Source organism: Somniosus microcephalus, chromosome 10 (assembly GCF_052327205.1).
Source record: "Somniosus microcephalus isolate GS21.2 chromosome 10, FLI_Smic_1.0, whole genome shotgun sequence".
In the NCBI taxonomy this organism is placed as follows: Eukaryota; Metazoa; Chordata; class Chondrichthyes; order Squaliformes; family Somniosidae; genus Somniosus; species Somniosus microcephalus.
The window spans coordinates 218,767,093-218,779,704 of NC_140996.1; the positions used below are offsets into that span (position 1 = coordinate 218,767,093).

The 12,612-nt window shown below is 44.9% G+C and overlaps 1 protein-coding gene across 1 annotated transcript in view; it reads right to left on the minus strand.

The window, feature by feature from the left end:
* The window catches only part of mxra5a (matrix-remodelling associated 5a), a 31,598-nt gene extending 20,306 nt beyond the window's left edge, over window positions 1-11,292 (minus strand). Inside the window, exons 1-4 of the mRNA XM_085999654.1 lie at window positions 10,998-11,292; window positions 9,988-10,117; window positions 7,867-8,257; window positions 284-5,200 (exon numbers count right to left, since the gene is read on the minus strand). Of these exons, the coding sequence (XP_085855780.1) occupies window positions 284-5,200; window positions 7,867-8,257; window positions 9,988-10,117; window positions 10,998-11,197 (5,638 nt within the window). The 5' untranslated portion in view covers window positions 11,198-11,292. The remainder of the gene's footprint in view (window positions 1-283; window positions 5,201-7,866; window positions 8,258-9,987; window positions 10,118-10,997) is intronic.
* Window positions 11,293-12,612: the final 1,320 nt, after the last annotated feature.

Genomic DNA, 12,612 nt, shown 5'->3' on the forward strand with positions numbered 1-12,612 from the left:
GTGACGACACCCCCGGGAATATGGCCAACCAGAATTGGCAACCTTGCACTGAGCCAATGTGGCGCCTGTACTGAAGGGATGTAATACTGTACTGAGTGGACGCCTTGGCGAACTCATTAGCGACTATGGAATGGATTTGCAAGTTGACTTCTGGTATGAACCTGGTGTTGCTGAGCGAGTGTCCATTATAGAAACCGCCATGATTTTGTTTTCCATTGATAAAAGACTGCATTTTTTAGTTTACTTACTGGAAGGTTATAAAGTAGGCGTAAACGTCTCCTACCTGTTGACACTTTTGTCCAAGAAACATAAGGCTTGGGCTCCCCAATTGTGTTGCAAGGAAGGTAAGCATCCATCTCTGCTTTCACCGACACTGTCAGAGGGCTCCTGGTAACTATTTTTGGCTTTCCCTTTGTCTCCCTGAAATTGGGAGATGGTTGAGCAGCATTGGGTGAGCTCCCTGCAAGCTTTGGTAGGATTGGGGTATAATATAACCGATTGTTCAATAAGGTGTTTCTAAACGGTTGGGCAGTGGTAGTTGTTGTGGGCGCAGTTGTTGAGGCCCTCGTGGGTACTACCACTGTGGGCACGGTGGTTAAGGGGACAGCTGCTGTGGTTTTCACTTTAGTAAACAGAAATGGGATCTGTACATGCTGATGCCATTGATTGCCTTGACTTGTGTTGGGTATTTGCACAACGGAATGCCTTAATGGCGGTATGTCGTTTTTTTTAGCCATTTTCGAATTGACGCTTAAATCAGCATCTATCCTGTCGACCAGTTTGTTGAATATCACTGGGCTTGTTCGGAATAGGGGTGCCGATGTTGCTGTGGGTGGCTTGATAAAATGTTCATCTGGTTTTGCTACGTTTTGCACAGTTCTTGGTGCAAATGCTCTTGATCCGGGCTTGTTCGTAACTACAGACGGCGCTTCAGTTGTAAAATAATGGGACCAAACCCTTGTTGCAGGTGTCGGCGGTTTTTGCGTTGCTCCTACTGGAACATATTTGGGAGATTTGAGCCCAGGACCTTGGTTTGGAATGGACGCCATGCTGAGGTTTGCATCTGGCTTCCAGGTACTCTTTGAAATCCAAGTTACGTTATTGGACTGTTCCGTGTATGGTTCTTTAACGTGTTGCCTGCCTTGTGTGGTTGCTGTATGCTGTCTTGAAAGGACTCGATCTGGTTTCTTATTGCTTTCAGGTGTTCTGTAGGTTTCCACTCGGTCTTGTTTCATTACTCCCACTCCAGCAGTTTTCTGAGTGGGCAAGACACCTTGTGGAGAAATAATACTCCCCGTTTTAATGGCTGGAGGCGGGATTACTTTGTCCACCGTGACCGTGGTTTGAGAAGGTAAAATGGGAACATGCCCGAAGGCTGCAGCGGTTGGTTGGGTTCCTAACACAATCTTTTCTGTTGCTTTTCTGTACGGAGGAATGTTCTGACCAGGAAATAGTGATGGAGCTCTAGTTGTGACAGGAGAGGAAGGTGTTTTTGGTGTAATATCACTTCTATTTTGTTGAAATGTGGAAATTCCACGGGACGGACCGATCATTGGTGGTTCAGTTTCCGTTTCTAAAACTGTCGTGGTTGGTATTTTTGGCACAGTCTTGGATTTTGGAGTTTCCCTGGATCTCTGTGTATTAGAAGCAGTGGTGGTGCTCAATGTTTCAGGGTAATTCATTACAGATTTTGATGTCGAAGTAACTGTTGTAGTAATAGGAAGTACTGTAATTGGGACAAGTGGATTTAAGATAACATCTGATGTTTTTCTGCTGTCCTGTGCTCCCTTTGATTTCACAGACCCCACTGGAACAGCTAAAGCGGTGGTTGTTGTGGTTGAGATGGATGTTCTATTTAACTCCAGAGAACCTGAGTGAATAACGAGATCTGGAGGCCTACTAAAGGGATTCGCTATCAAAGGTGATGCGGTTGCAGCAGCAAGTGTCGCACCATTGTGCAATTCATAATCCCTCTGAGCAAAGGATGTTTTTGTTTGATGGGCTAGCGAGCCAGGGTTGGTTGGCTCTACCTGGGGGAGATTTGAGAAAGCAGCTCTCGTAGTTTCGCGTGTTGTCTGCGTCGTTGAGGTTGGTGGTTCTGGTTGATGCGGCTTTGAAGACTGCGGCCCTTGAGTGACAGGTTTGCCTGGAGGTCTTGTTGTATGTGGAGACTTCACAACGGTCAAGACATCTGCCAATTTTAGTTTTGGTTCCTTTGTAGTCAGTTGAAGCAAATCTGTTTTGCTGGAAGCTGCTGTCACTGACTTTGAATCTGGCTCCTTTTCTGTTGTAGTGTTGACTTTGATTTGGCCATTTGAAGAATTTTTAATTTCTGTTGGAACAGCCTCCGTAGTTGGCTGAGTGGTTGCTGCCATATGTACGCGAGTAGGTTTGGCTTCTTTGGCCCTGGCTATCGGATATAAATGCTGCCTTTGCCTATATCGGTTAGGCCGATACCGCCTTCTGCCATGTAGTCTTTTCCTTGGATATTTTCGGGAAGCAATAATAGACGTAGTTCTGCTTTGGCCGGCTCTCGCTTTAGCGTTCGTGTCAGTGGTCGCTTTTGTCATGGTCCTGGGCACCATGGTTTTCGATGTAGTTGCTCTGGCTGTAGTGGTGGGAAGAATGGTAGCAGCAGTTGTGCTAATAGGTGCTTTGGTTGTGGTGTTGGGGACGGCGGTAGTTGCTTTAGCTGTAGTAGCGGGGGCCAGTGTAGTGGTAGTTGTGGCTTTGGTTGTGGAGGTCGGGGCTCTGGTGGTCATTGTAGTTGCTTCAGTTGTGGTTGAAATGGTAACTGTTTTGCTCGCTGCAGTGGGACCTCCTCTGATATGTGTGCTGTCTTTATCACTGTTAGAATTTATGTCTGCACCATCAGTTATGGAACCCTTTCCAGGAAGCTTCCTCGCTGGATGTGTAACAGCTTTAGTAATCCAAGGTTCTGCCATCTCCTCGTGTGCATTAGTTTTTGGAGCATTTGTTTTCCCTAGAATGACAGACACATCATAATCTTCTGGTTCTCCCTGTGTCGGCGCTATCTTAATTATTTCCTTTGTTGGCTCACGATGGCCCTGTTCCAGTGTTGGAGCTGAGGTTGTTGTAAATTCCCAAATCTCTGGCTCATTCCTCGGTTCTGAAAAGAACTTGGCTGCAGTGCTGGACCCAGCAGTGCTGTGAAGAACAGGGTCGGTGCGAGAGGCACCAGGCGTTTCGTGTTTAGCAGAATCAATATCGCCTCTTGCTGTTTGCTGCAAAAGTCTCCCTTGCTGTTTAAGATCGAGAGTTGCCTTAAGTGTGGCGGTCTCCAGCACAGTGTGGTCTTTCACTATTACATTCTGCGGTGTGCTTACATGTATTAATTCATCCTGCGAAAGATTTAGATCGCCAATCGCCGATGATTCCTCCGCATCAGACTCCTCTTGTGCGGCTGAATCGAGTTTGTTTGAATGCTTTGGCGCCGAGTGACGTACTTGGTTTCCACTTCTAGCCGGAGATGTGGTGGTTGATTTATTGATTTGGAACGAGGGGCGGACCGTTACTTTAGGAACAGTTTTCCCTCTCACTTTTGCCAAGATGTCCGCCCACCTTTGTGGGTCAATCTTTTTATTAGACATATTGACTCTTCTGCGCGAGTCCCATCTTCTCCTGCCTTCTGCCGCTGTCTTCCCCCTGCCCCTATGTAGCCCTTTCCTTAGTTTGATGGATTCTACTTTGGAATGGTCCTGTGTGCCGTCGGCATGAAGGTTTCTTCGTCCAGCAGGTGTCCGGCCAGTGTATTGGTTGTAGGTGACCTGTTTCTGGCTTTCATATGCTGTCTCTCTTCCCGACCCCTCCTGTTCTTCCTCCGCTTTTATTAAGACTTTAGGAGGGGGCACTCTAAGAGCCTTCCCCTTTTTGACTGGCTGGCTGTGCAACTTTTTAATGACTGCCACGTTAACAGTCAGTGAATCTAAGCCGTACTTGTTAATGGCTATACACCTGTAGTGCCCACTGTTGCCAACATGGCTAGTTTTGATGACTAACGTGCCATTCTCCGTAACAAATCCACTCGTAGTGTTGGATGGGACACTGAGCACATTCTTGTTTGGAAGGATCCAACTCAGCTGGGCATCTGGTACTGAGATGGCAGTGCAGGGCAGAGAGATGGTATCTCCAGAATGCACAGTGATGCCATTTTCTTTGACTTGAGATGCATGGACTCTTGCAGGTTGCACAGTAACTCTATGGGCCATTGTATCTGTATCATCCTTAATTGTCCCAATGCACTGATATAAGCCTGAATCATAGTGATCTACGGCCTTCACGATTAACTTCCCAGTGTTCGAGACGGAAATACGGTTATCGCCGCTGCTGTACGGGGCTTTCAGTTGGGTGCCATCAGGAAGCACCCACTGTATCGATGGACTCCCTGAAGCAACGACCTGACAGTTTAGCTGCAGCATAGTCCCAGTGACTGCAACGTGAACCCTCTTTGTCCCGTCGTTTTCTTTTATTAAAACCCAGCTGCTCTTGTCCCTTGGGGCATCGCCAATTGGAAAATGTTGCGACAGATACATCGAGAACAGGAGGACGACGTGGCTTGCAGTAGTGTGCCTTCGATCGAGCTGGATGGTGACGTACTGTTGCATTAACCACGAGGGCTCAGCCATAACGTTAGCTCTTAAACCGGTGTAGTAGTAAGCATCATTGTCAATGGCTTGCTTATATCGATAGCTCAACGTAGGCTCTTTGGACAACATTAAGTCCCTTTGTAGTTTTACAGGCGTTTCACTGTAGTAGGCAATAAGTTTCCATAGTCTTTCCATGTTTTCTTGATCCATAGGGCATAAAAGGTTTACTGAAAGGGTCATGTTGACTGCAATTTCTTGTTGATTTAGACGATGCCATTGAATCTTCGTATCGTCCCTCAGTCTGTTGGCTTGGCAGATCAAGTTGTTGTTGTTTCCTTGCTGGTCAGTTAAGTTCAAAGCCATGCTCCCGAATGGCGTTTGATAGTGTTGATGAGATGGATCTTCACCTTCATCGTCTTCCCATTCAGTATTGTTACTCTTCTTCAATGGGGATTCGATTGTTGGCTTTGTACACGTCAGGTCGTTGGAATCCAATTTAAAAAGCTCTTTTTTGGTGAACTGTTTGGGCTTGGAACACACGGAGCACAGCCGCCCTCCTGGGTACGTTCTGTCCTTTTTACATTTCACCACACCTGCACATGGGAAGAAAAAACAAAAAACATCAAAGTAGTTGACGGGAACTGTTTCTGCTTGTGCCGATTTCTTTTCCTTTTGCTCCACGTCTCTTATGAGCAGGCTGAGACCTGCTAGGGTACAGTCCCATAGGCGCTTGATGCCATGTTGTACCTCTCCCAAGAGGCAATTCCGCACTTCCTAGACAGTGGGTCTGATGATCCAACCCTTGTGCAGTGGTTGGAACATAGAATCAAGAGTCGGCCATTCAGCCCCTTGAGGCTGTTCTGCCATTCAATTAGATCATTGCTGATCTGTATCTCAACTCCATCCACCCGCCTTGGTTCCGTAACCCTTAATAACCTTGCCTAACAAAAACCTATCAGCCTCAGTTTTGAAATTTTCAATTGAACTAGACACCACAATTTATTGGGGGGGGGGAAGAGTGTTCCAAATTTCCACTACCCTTTGTGTGACGAAGTGCTTCTCGACATCACCCCTGAATGGCCGAGCTCTAATTTTTAGATGATGCCCCCTTGCACTAATCAGGCGCTCCAATCACATTGTGGGGCTGCCCCTTACTTTCAATATTTTTCAGGGGCCTAATCGGCCTCAAGCACACCTGTGTACATGTCCTCAGCACCTTTTTGCACTGCTTACCCACACTGGGGCATGCTAGGAGGCTTGGGCATGTTACAGACTTTGTGCCCAATAAGTCAGAATTGGCGATTGGGCTGTTGTCATCAATGAATGTCAGCAGGCTGTGCAACATTGAGCGCACCACAGCCGATCCCAATCCCATTCTCGCCTGATGTCCAAACACAAGGCACTTTCCAGCAGGAATCAGTGGATAGGGATCAAGAGCCCTTCCTGATTTTTCCCATTCCCAATCCCCACTGTTTCTGGTTTGCTTGACTCAGCTTTTCATTTTGAGCTAATTCAAATCATCGTACTGAAAAGTGAAGCTGCAAACACTACTTTAATTCCTCTGTTTGTAGAATAGCTATAAAGGCAATGAAAAATATTGTAGTTCGGCTGCTTACGCAAACTGTGTATTGATTCATTTTGGTTTTGTAAAAAAAAAACTGTAAAGGCAAAAGAGGCAGATGATAACATAGGAGCAGGAGGAGACCATTCAACCCCTTGGGCCTGCTCCGTCATTCAATTAGATCATGGCTGATCTTTACCTCAACTCCATTTGCCTGCCTTTGCTCTATATCCCCGATATCCTCACCCAACAAAAATCTATCAATCTCAGTCTTGAAAGCTCCAATTCCCCCAGCATCCACAGCCTTTTGGCGGGGAGAGAATTCTAGATTTCTACTACCCTTTGTGTGAAAAAGTGCGACATGATTTCCTTCCTAAATAGTCTGGTTCTAATTTTAAGGTTATGTCCCCTCGTTCTTGATTCCTTCACTGGGGGAAATAGATAAGGAGAATTAGGCGGTGGATTGGGCTTTAGGCGTGTGATTTGGATTCTATTCTAGCCCAGAATAATGGGATAAAATCTTGATCTGTCTGTGGGCTGTAAGGATCCTGTCTAAAGTGACCATCGCAAGTCTCTGCCCAGTTTCAATGGGACTGACATCGAATTGACAATCTCAATCAAAGAGGTCATGGAATACTGGTATAGGAAATGGAAAAACAATCACAATGGTGCAGTAGGGGGAGCTCTGCTGAATTTACAGCTGATGTGCATTTTTGGGGAGAATTACATAGAATTTACACCACAAAAACAGGCTATTCAGCCCAAACTGGTCTATGCCGATCTTTATGCTCCACATGAGCCTTCTCCCACTCCATTTACTTCATCTCACCCTATCAACATATCCTTCTAGATGCAGGATGGATGTTCCCGATGGCGGGGGAGTCCAGAACCAGGGGTCACAGTCTAAGGATAAGGGGTAAGCCCCGTCCTGAGATGAGGAGGAATTTCTTCACCCAGAGAGTGGTGAACCTGTGGAATTCTCTACCACAGAAGGCAGTTGAGGCGAATTCATTAAATATATTCAAGAAGGAGTTGGATATATTTCTTGAGGCTAAAGGGATCAAGGGATAGGGAGAGAAGGCAGGGACAGGGTACTGAATTTGGATGATCAGCCATGATCTCATTAAATGGCGGAGTGGGCTCGAGGGACCGAATGGCCCACTCCTGCTCCTATCTTCTATGTTTCTATGTTTCAATTCCTTTCTCCCTCATTAACTTATCTAGCTTCCCCTTAAAGGCAGCTATGCTATTCACCTCCGCCACTCCATGTGGTAGCAAGTTCCACATTCTTGCCGCTCTCTCAGTAAAGAAGTTTCTCCTGAATTCCTTATTGGATTTATTAGGTATTTATACAAAATATAATCTTATATTTCTGACCCCGAGTTTTGGACTCTCGCACAAGTGGCAACATCTTCTCTATGTCTACCCTATCAAACCCCTTCATAATTTTAAAGACCTCTATCAGTTTACTTCTTAGTCTTCTCTTTTCTAGGGAAAAGTGCCCCAGCCTGTTCAGAGTGGAAGGGGAGACTCACTGTGCATCTAAATGTGCTTTACCTCACCTGGGAGTTCACTGACACGGGAAATGCAAAATGCTCCATTTCCCAACACCGACATTCCTCCCCTTGATGAGCGCAAAAATATGGATAAACTAACTCGACATACACATTCCTACTTTTGTGCAAAGTCACTGATTACCTCCAGCCTCTTTTTCCCAGACCAGCAGCCATTTTAACCTGCAGTCACATGACCACGGATTCCCGTGTAGGTAGATGCTTTCCAGTTGTGACATCGAGTGGAGTATTTCCCTGGGCAGCGTTCTGATGGAATTATCCGAGAGGTAGAGGTGCTTTATTGACGAAATTTTAAAATGGCGTAGAAATGAAAAGGTTACGAAGGTGTTTGGATGGATTTGCTGCAACAGATTTCCTTCGAGATGCACCAGTTTCAGGGAAGTCAGTCCATAGAATGCGCCTGGCTGAATGAACTCAATCTTGTTGTGGTCTACGTGCAACCGTAATAAATTCACCAGTCCCTGAAATGTCTGCCCTGTTATGGCACTCACTTTATTGTAGCTCATTTTAAGTACCTGCAAGAGACGAATAATTAAGTTCAACAATAAAGGGGCAATTCGGAAAACAAAACTAAATCAGTTCAGTATGCAGAATGATTTGTACCAATTATATTAACAAGAAGCATATGCATAACATTCACAGATCATTGAGGTGGTCTTGTGTTGCCCACACAAGAGAAAATAATAATCTTCAGCCCACCCACCCCAAACAAACAAACAAACAAAAAATATATAAAGCACAATAAGGACCAGACCAACAACAAAAAAACACACTCTGGAATTTGCAAGTCTTTTGTCAATCCCAAATTTCACCAGGGATAGGAGGGGAAGGGTGGAGGAGTAGGGGGGGGGGGTGGGTAGGCTTGAATTCTCTACTAACAAAAAAATGGGATGCAGAGAGAAGAGGAGGAGGAGGAGGAGAGGATGAACCATATTGAATCATCTTGGGTGGTTCGAGGGGATAAAGGAGATGGAGGAAGGAAGGAAAAGTTAGAGAAGAAAAAGCTATGGCATTAACAGGTAGGGATCTGGCACAGGTCAACAGCGAGAAGCTAACTAGGCAGAAGAATGCGGGGAAAAGTAGGCAATATTCCATTGTATTGACATCTTATAATTTGCTTGCAATCGCTTTTTTCTCCTTCAGCCAGGAGGAATGGGACACCTGGGATGCAGAGTTCTCCATAGCTGTAGTCAATAACAGTTAATACCTAATCAACAACAAGTACCTTATCATGATGTGGGCAATATATTGGCCCAGAATTTGTGGTGGGTAATAACAGTGAACGAACAGTGTAAATCCTGAAGTTGCGGTCAATCGTTTACTGTTCCGACACTGGCTGCGCTGTGGCACTCCACCACCCACCCCTCCAATTTCCAATATATTTAGCACAGGTAGATTCACAATGGCTACGCTAAGTTAAATTACCTGTGTAGAAAGAGGGAGAGAAAGGATATACTTGCCATAGAGGGAGTGCAGCGAAGGTTCACCAGACTGATTCCTGGGATGGCAGAACTGTCATATGAGGAGAGATTGGGTCGACTAGGCCTGTATTCACTAGAGTTTAGAAGAATGAGAGGGGATCTCATTGAAACATATAAAATTCTGACAGGGCTAGACAGACTGGATGCAGGGAGGATGTTTCCCCTGGCTGGGGGGGTCTAGAACGAGGGGTCAGTCTCAGGATATGGGGTAGGACATTTAGGACTGAGATGAGGAGAAATTTCTTCACTCAGAGGGTGGTGAACCTGTGGAATTCTCTATCACAGAAGGCTGTGGAGGCCAAGTCACTGAATATATTTAAGAAGGAGATGGATAGATTTCTAGACACAAAAGACATCAAGGGGTATGGGGAGAGAGCAGGAATATGGTATTGAGATAGAGGATCAGCCATGATCATATTGAATGGCGGAGCAGGCTCGAAGGGCCGAATGGCCGACTCCTGCTCCTATTTTTCTATGTTTTTATGTTTCTATGAGAGACATTAGGCAAAGAGAGATAAGAGGTGGGACAAAAAGGAGGTAGAGACAGCAACTCTCATGATTAAGCAAGAGAATCTCCATGCAGCCGTGTCCTTCACCCTGATTTCTGAGAGAGAAGAAGGTGTGACTCAATGGCTTTTCTTTGCTCAAACATCCTTCTAAACCTTGTGTATTTTTAAGTTTGTGGTATTTAACCTCGTAGAAAGAAAAAGCACAAATACAATTTTAAATAATTTATAAAGTTACGTCCAGGAACCAAATACTACCTGCAATGATTGCAAATCTTTGAAAGCTCCATCCGGGAGCCTTTGGATATCATTTCCATGCAGCATTAGAAGCTCCAGCTTTTGAAGTCCACCAAATGAATTTTCGCTCACAGATTGTATATTGTTAAATCTGTAAGAATATGAAAGAAGCAGATCACTCTCCCGCACATTGAGGGGGAAAAAATAACACAGCACACACTTGAGAACAAACCTTTCTGAACTTTCTATACCAGGCACTGCACTTAACAGCTGAGCTATTGGGGGAATTTACTTTTTCTGGCTGTCTACTAATCCTTATTTCTTACGGTAGATTTGAATGCTGACTAATCAACAAGGATAAAGAAAAGAAAGAAAGACTTGCATTTATATAGCGCTTTATGACTTCAGGACATCCCAATGCGCTTTGCAACCAACAAAGTACTTTTGAAGTGTAGTCGCTGTTGTAATGTAGGAAACACGGCAGCCAATTTGCACACAGCAAGCTCCCACAAATAGCAATGTGATAATGACCAGATAAATCTGTTAGTTGAGGGATAAATATTGGCCATGACACTGGGCAAGTTCCCCCCGTTCTTCGTCAAATAATGCCATTGGATCTTTTATGTCCACCTGAGAGGGCAGACGGTGCCTTGGTTTAACATCTCAACCAAAAGACAGTACCGCTGAGAGTGCAGCACTCCTTCAGTACGGCACTGAGAGTGTCAACCTAGAATTTGTGCTCAAGTCTCTGGAGTGGGGCTTGAACACACAACCTCCTTGACTCAGAGTGCTACCCACTGAGCCACTGGCTGACACCGCACATGTCGATCACACAACTGACATACTGAGTTTATACGAGGATCATTCTATTCACCCCTGGAGTTCATCATTTTCCAGCAAAATTGCTATCAGCTTGTATGCTCAATGCAAATGAAAACACTTATGCCCTTTGTAGATATTCTATGTAATTATACTTCGCAGATTTAAGAGATCACACAGATTTTAGCAGCTGTAGCCAAAAGAGTACCAACCCTAAATTGATTCTTTCCACCTCCTTCGGTATTCTGGCCGGCACTGCTGGCAGTGATCGAAAGGTGCAGTGAACTTCAGTGGAGAAATAACAGGCACAGGGATGAGGGCATGTGAGTGTCAGGTGTGGGAAGCCCAGAGACAGAATCAGCACCATGGAGAGGGTCCCCGCATGGACCATATTGCTCGACTCCTCCAGCATCTTCGCCGTTCTTCTGTAAGAGTTGCTGGAGCTTGTACACAGTGTGCAGCAGAACGTAGGACAAGGCTGTTGGGCCTTTTCAGCACACGAGCGGTGCAAATTCTGCCTTTTGTTCTCTCAGGAAATGTCAAAACGTTGCCATTTTTCCAACGTTGAGTGATCCACCCGAAAGGGCGGCTGCTGAAGCTGTAGTCGATGACCTGGGAGAAGCGCAAAGTTCTTGGCTCGTTCTGTCAAAAAAAAGAAAGAAACCATTCAGCTATTGGTCAATAGGTATCCAAAACATGAAGCGTGGTAGAAGAAAAGGACATTTGTCTCGTCAAGTCCATTCCTTCCACAGACCGTGTACAATCCACTCTATTAGGGACTCAACCCAACCCATTTATTCCTCTGAAGGAAGGTTCTGCACAGCTACACCCTACCCCAAAAGGTAAATCCAGCAAACATCCAGAATGTCTATCTAACCTTACATCCTAGACACATCCTTGATGTTCGGTGTGATGTTTCCATGGTCCCATTAATGCAGGAACCATCAATGTTAGTGTTTCCTTGGGGATAAAACAAAGTGTGTCAAAAACGCCTGATCCCCTGTGGTATTGGAGTAATGGTTAAAAAATATATATACAGGAAACTTTGTGCTATCCGGAGGTGAGCTATCAGGCAATCTGGAGCCACCGGCAAAAATCAGCAGCCGTTTTTTATTCTTTTTGTTTGTTTTTTTTGCTTTGTTTGAACAGTCAAGCTGTGCAAGGTCTGTAGCTATAGCAACAGCTTCAGCTACAGAGCTTTCAGGCCACACCCGAGTGTTTAGAAGCTGTTGCTAAGCAACAGTGTTTGTTGTCAAATACGGAGATAAGAATCTCCGTATTTGACAACATTAACTCTGGAGAGTACGGCAGTTTTGAGGCAATGGCAGCAGCTCGGTCCCATGGGTGCCGGATAGCACAAAGTTTCCTGTATATATAAATATTTGCTCATTTTGGTAAAGCGTGTGGTTATATCACCCGCCATTGCCATGTTTAAAACTGTACCACTGAGTTTAAGCACTTAAAATATATATATATAACCACGTAGGCACCACAATATTTAACATTTGTACAGTGCTACTCTACTGCTTAAAATAATTTATTTTCTTTAATAACCGTGTCCTTCTGGTCTCAGCTAATTCCATACGTCACGCAGTGTAATGCAAACCAGCTTTGCTCCATAGCAAATCTACCTAGCAACAAGTTGTTGTTGTATCTATCTATATCTATCTCCATCAACTCTCTCTATCTATATCTGTCTGTCTATCTATTAAAAAAATTAAGCCAGTCATTTCTTGCTTGTGTTTCTCAACCTGTGGAGGAGCCAGAATAGCCTCTAATTGATGTCAGTACTGTGTCTGCCTATTTACAGCCTTTTTGGGATGCAAT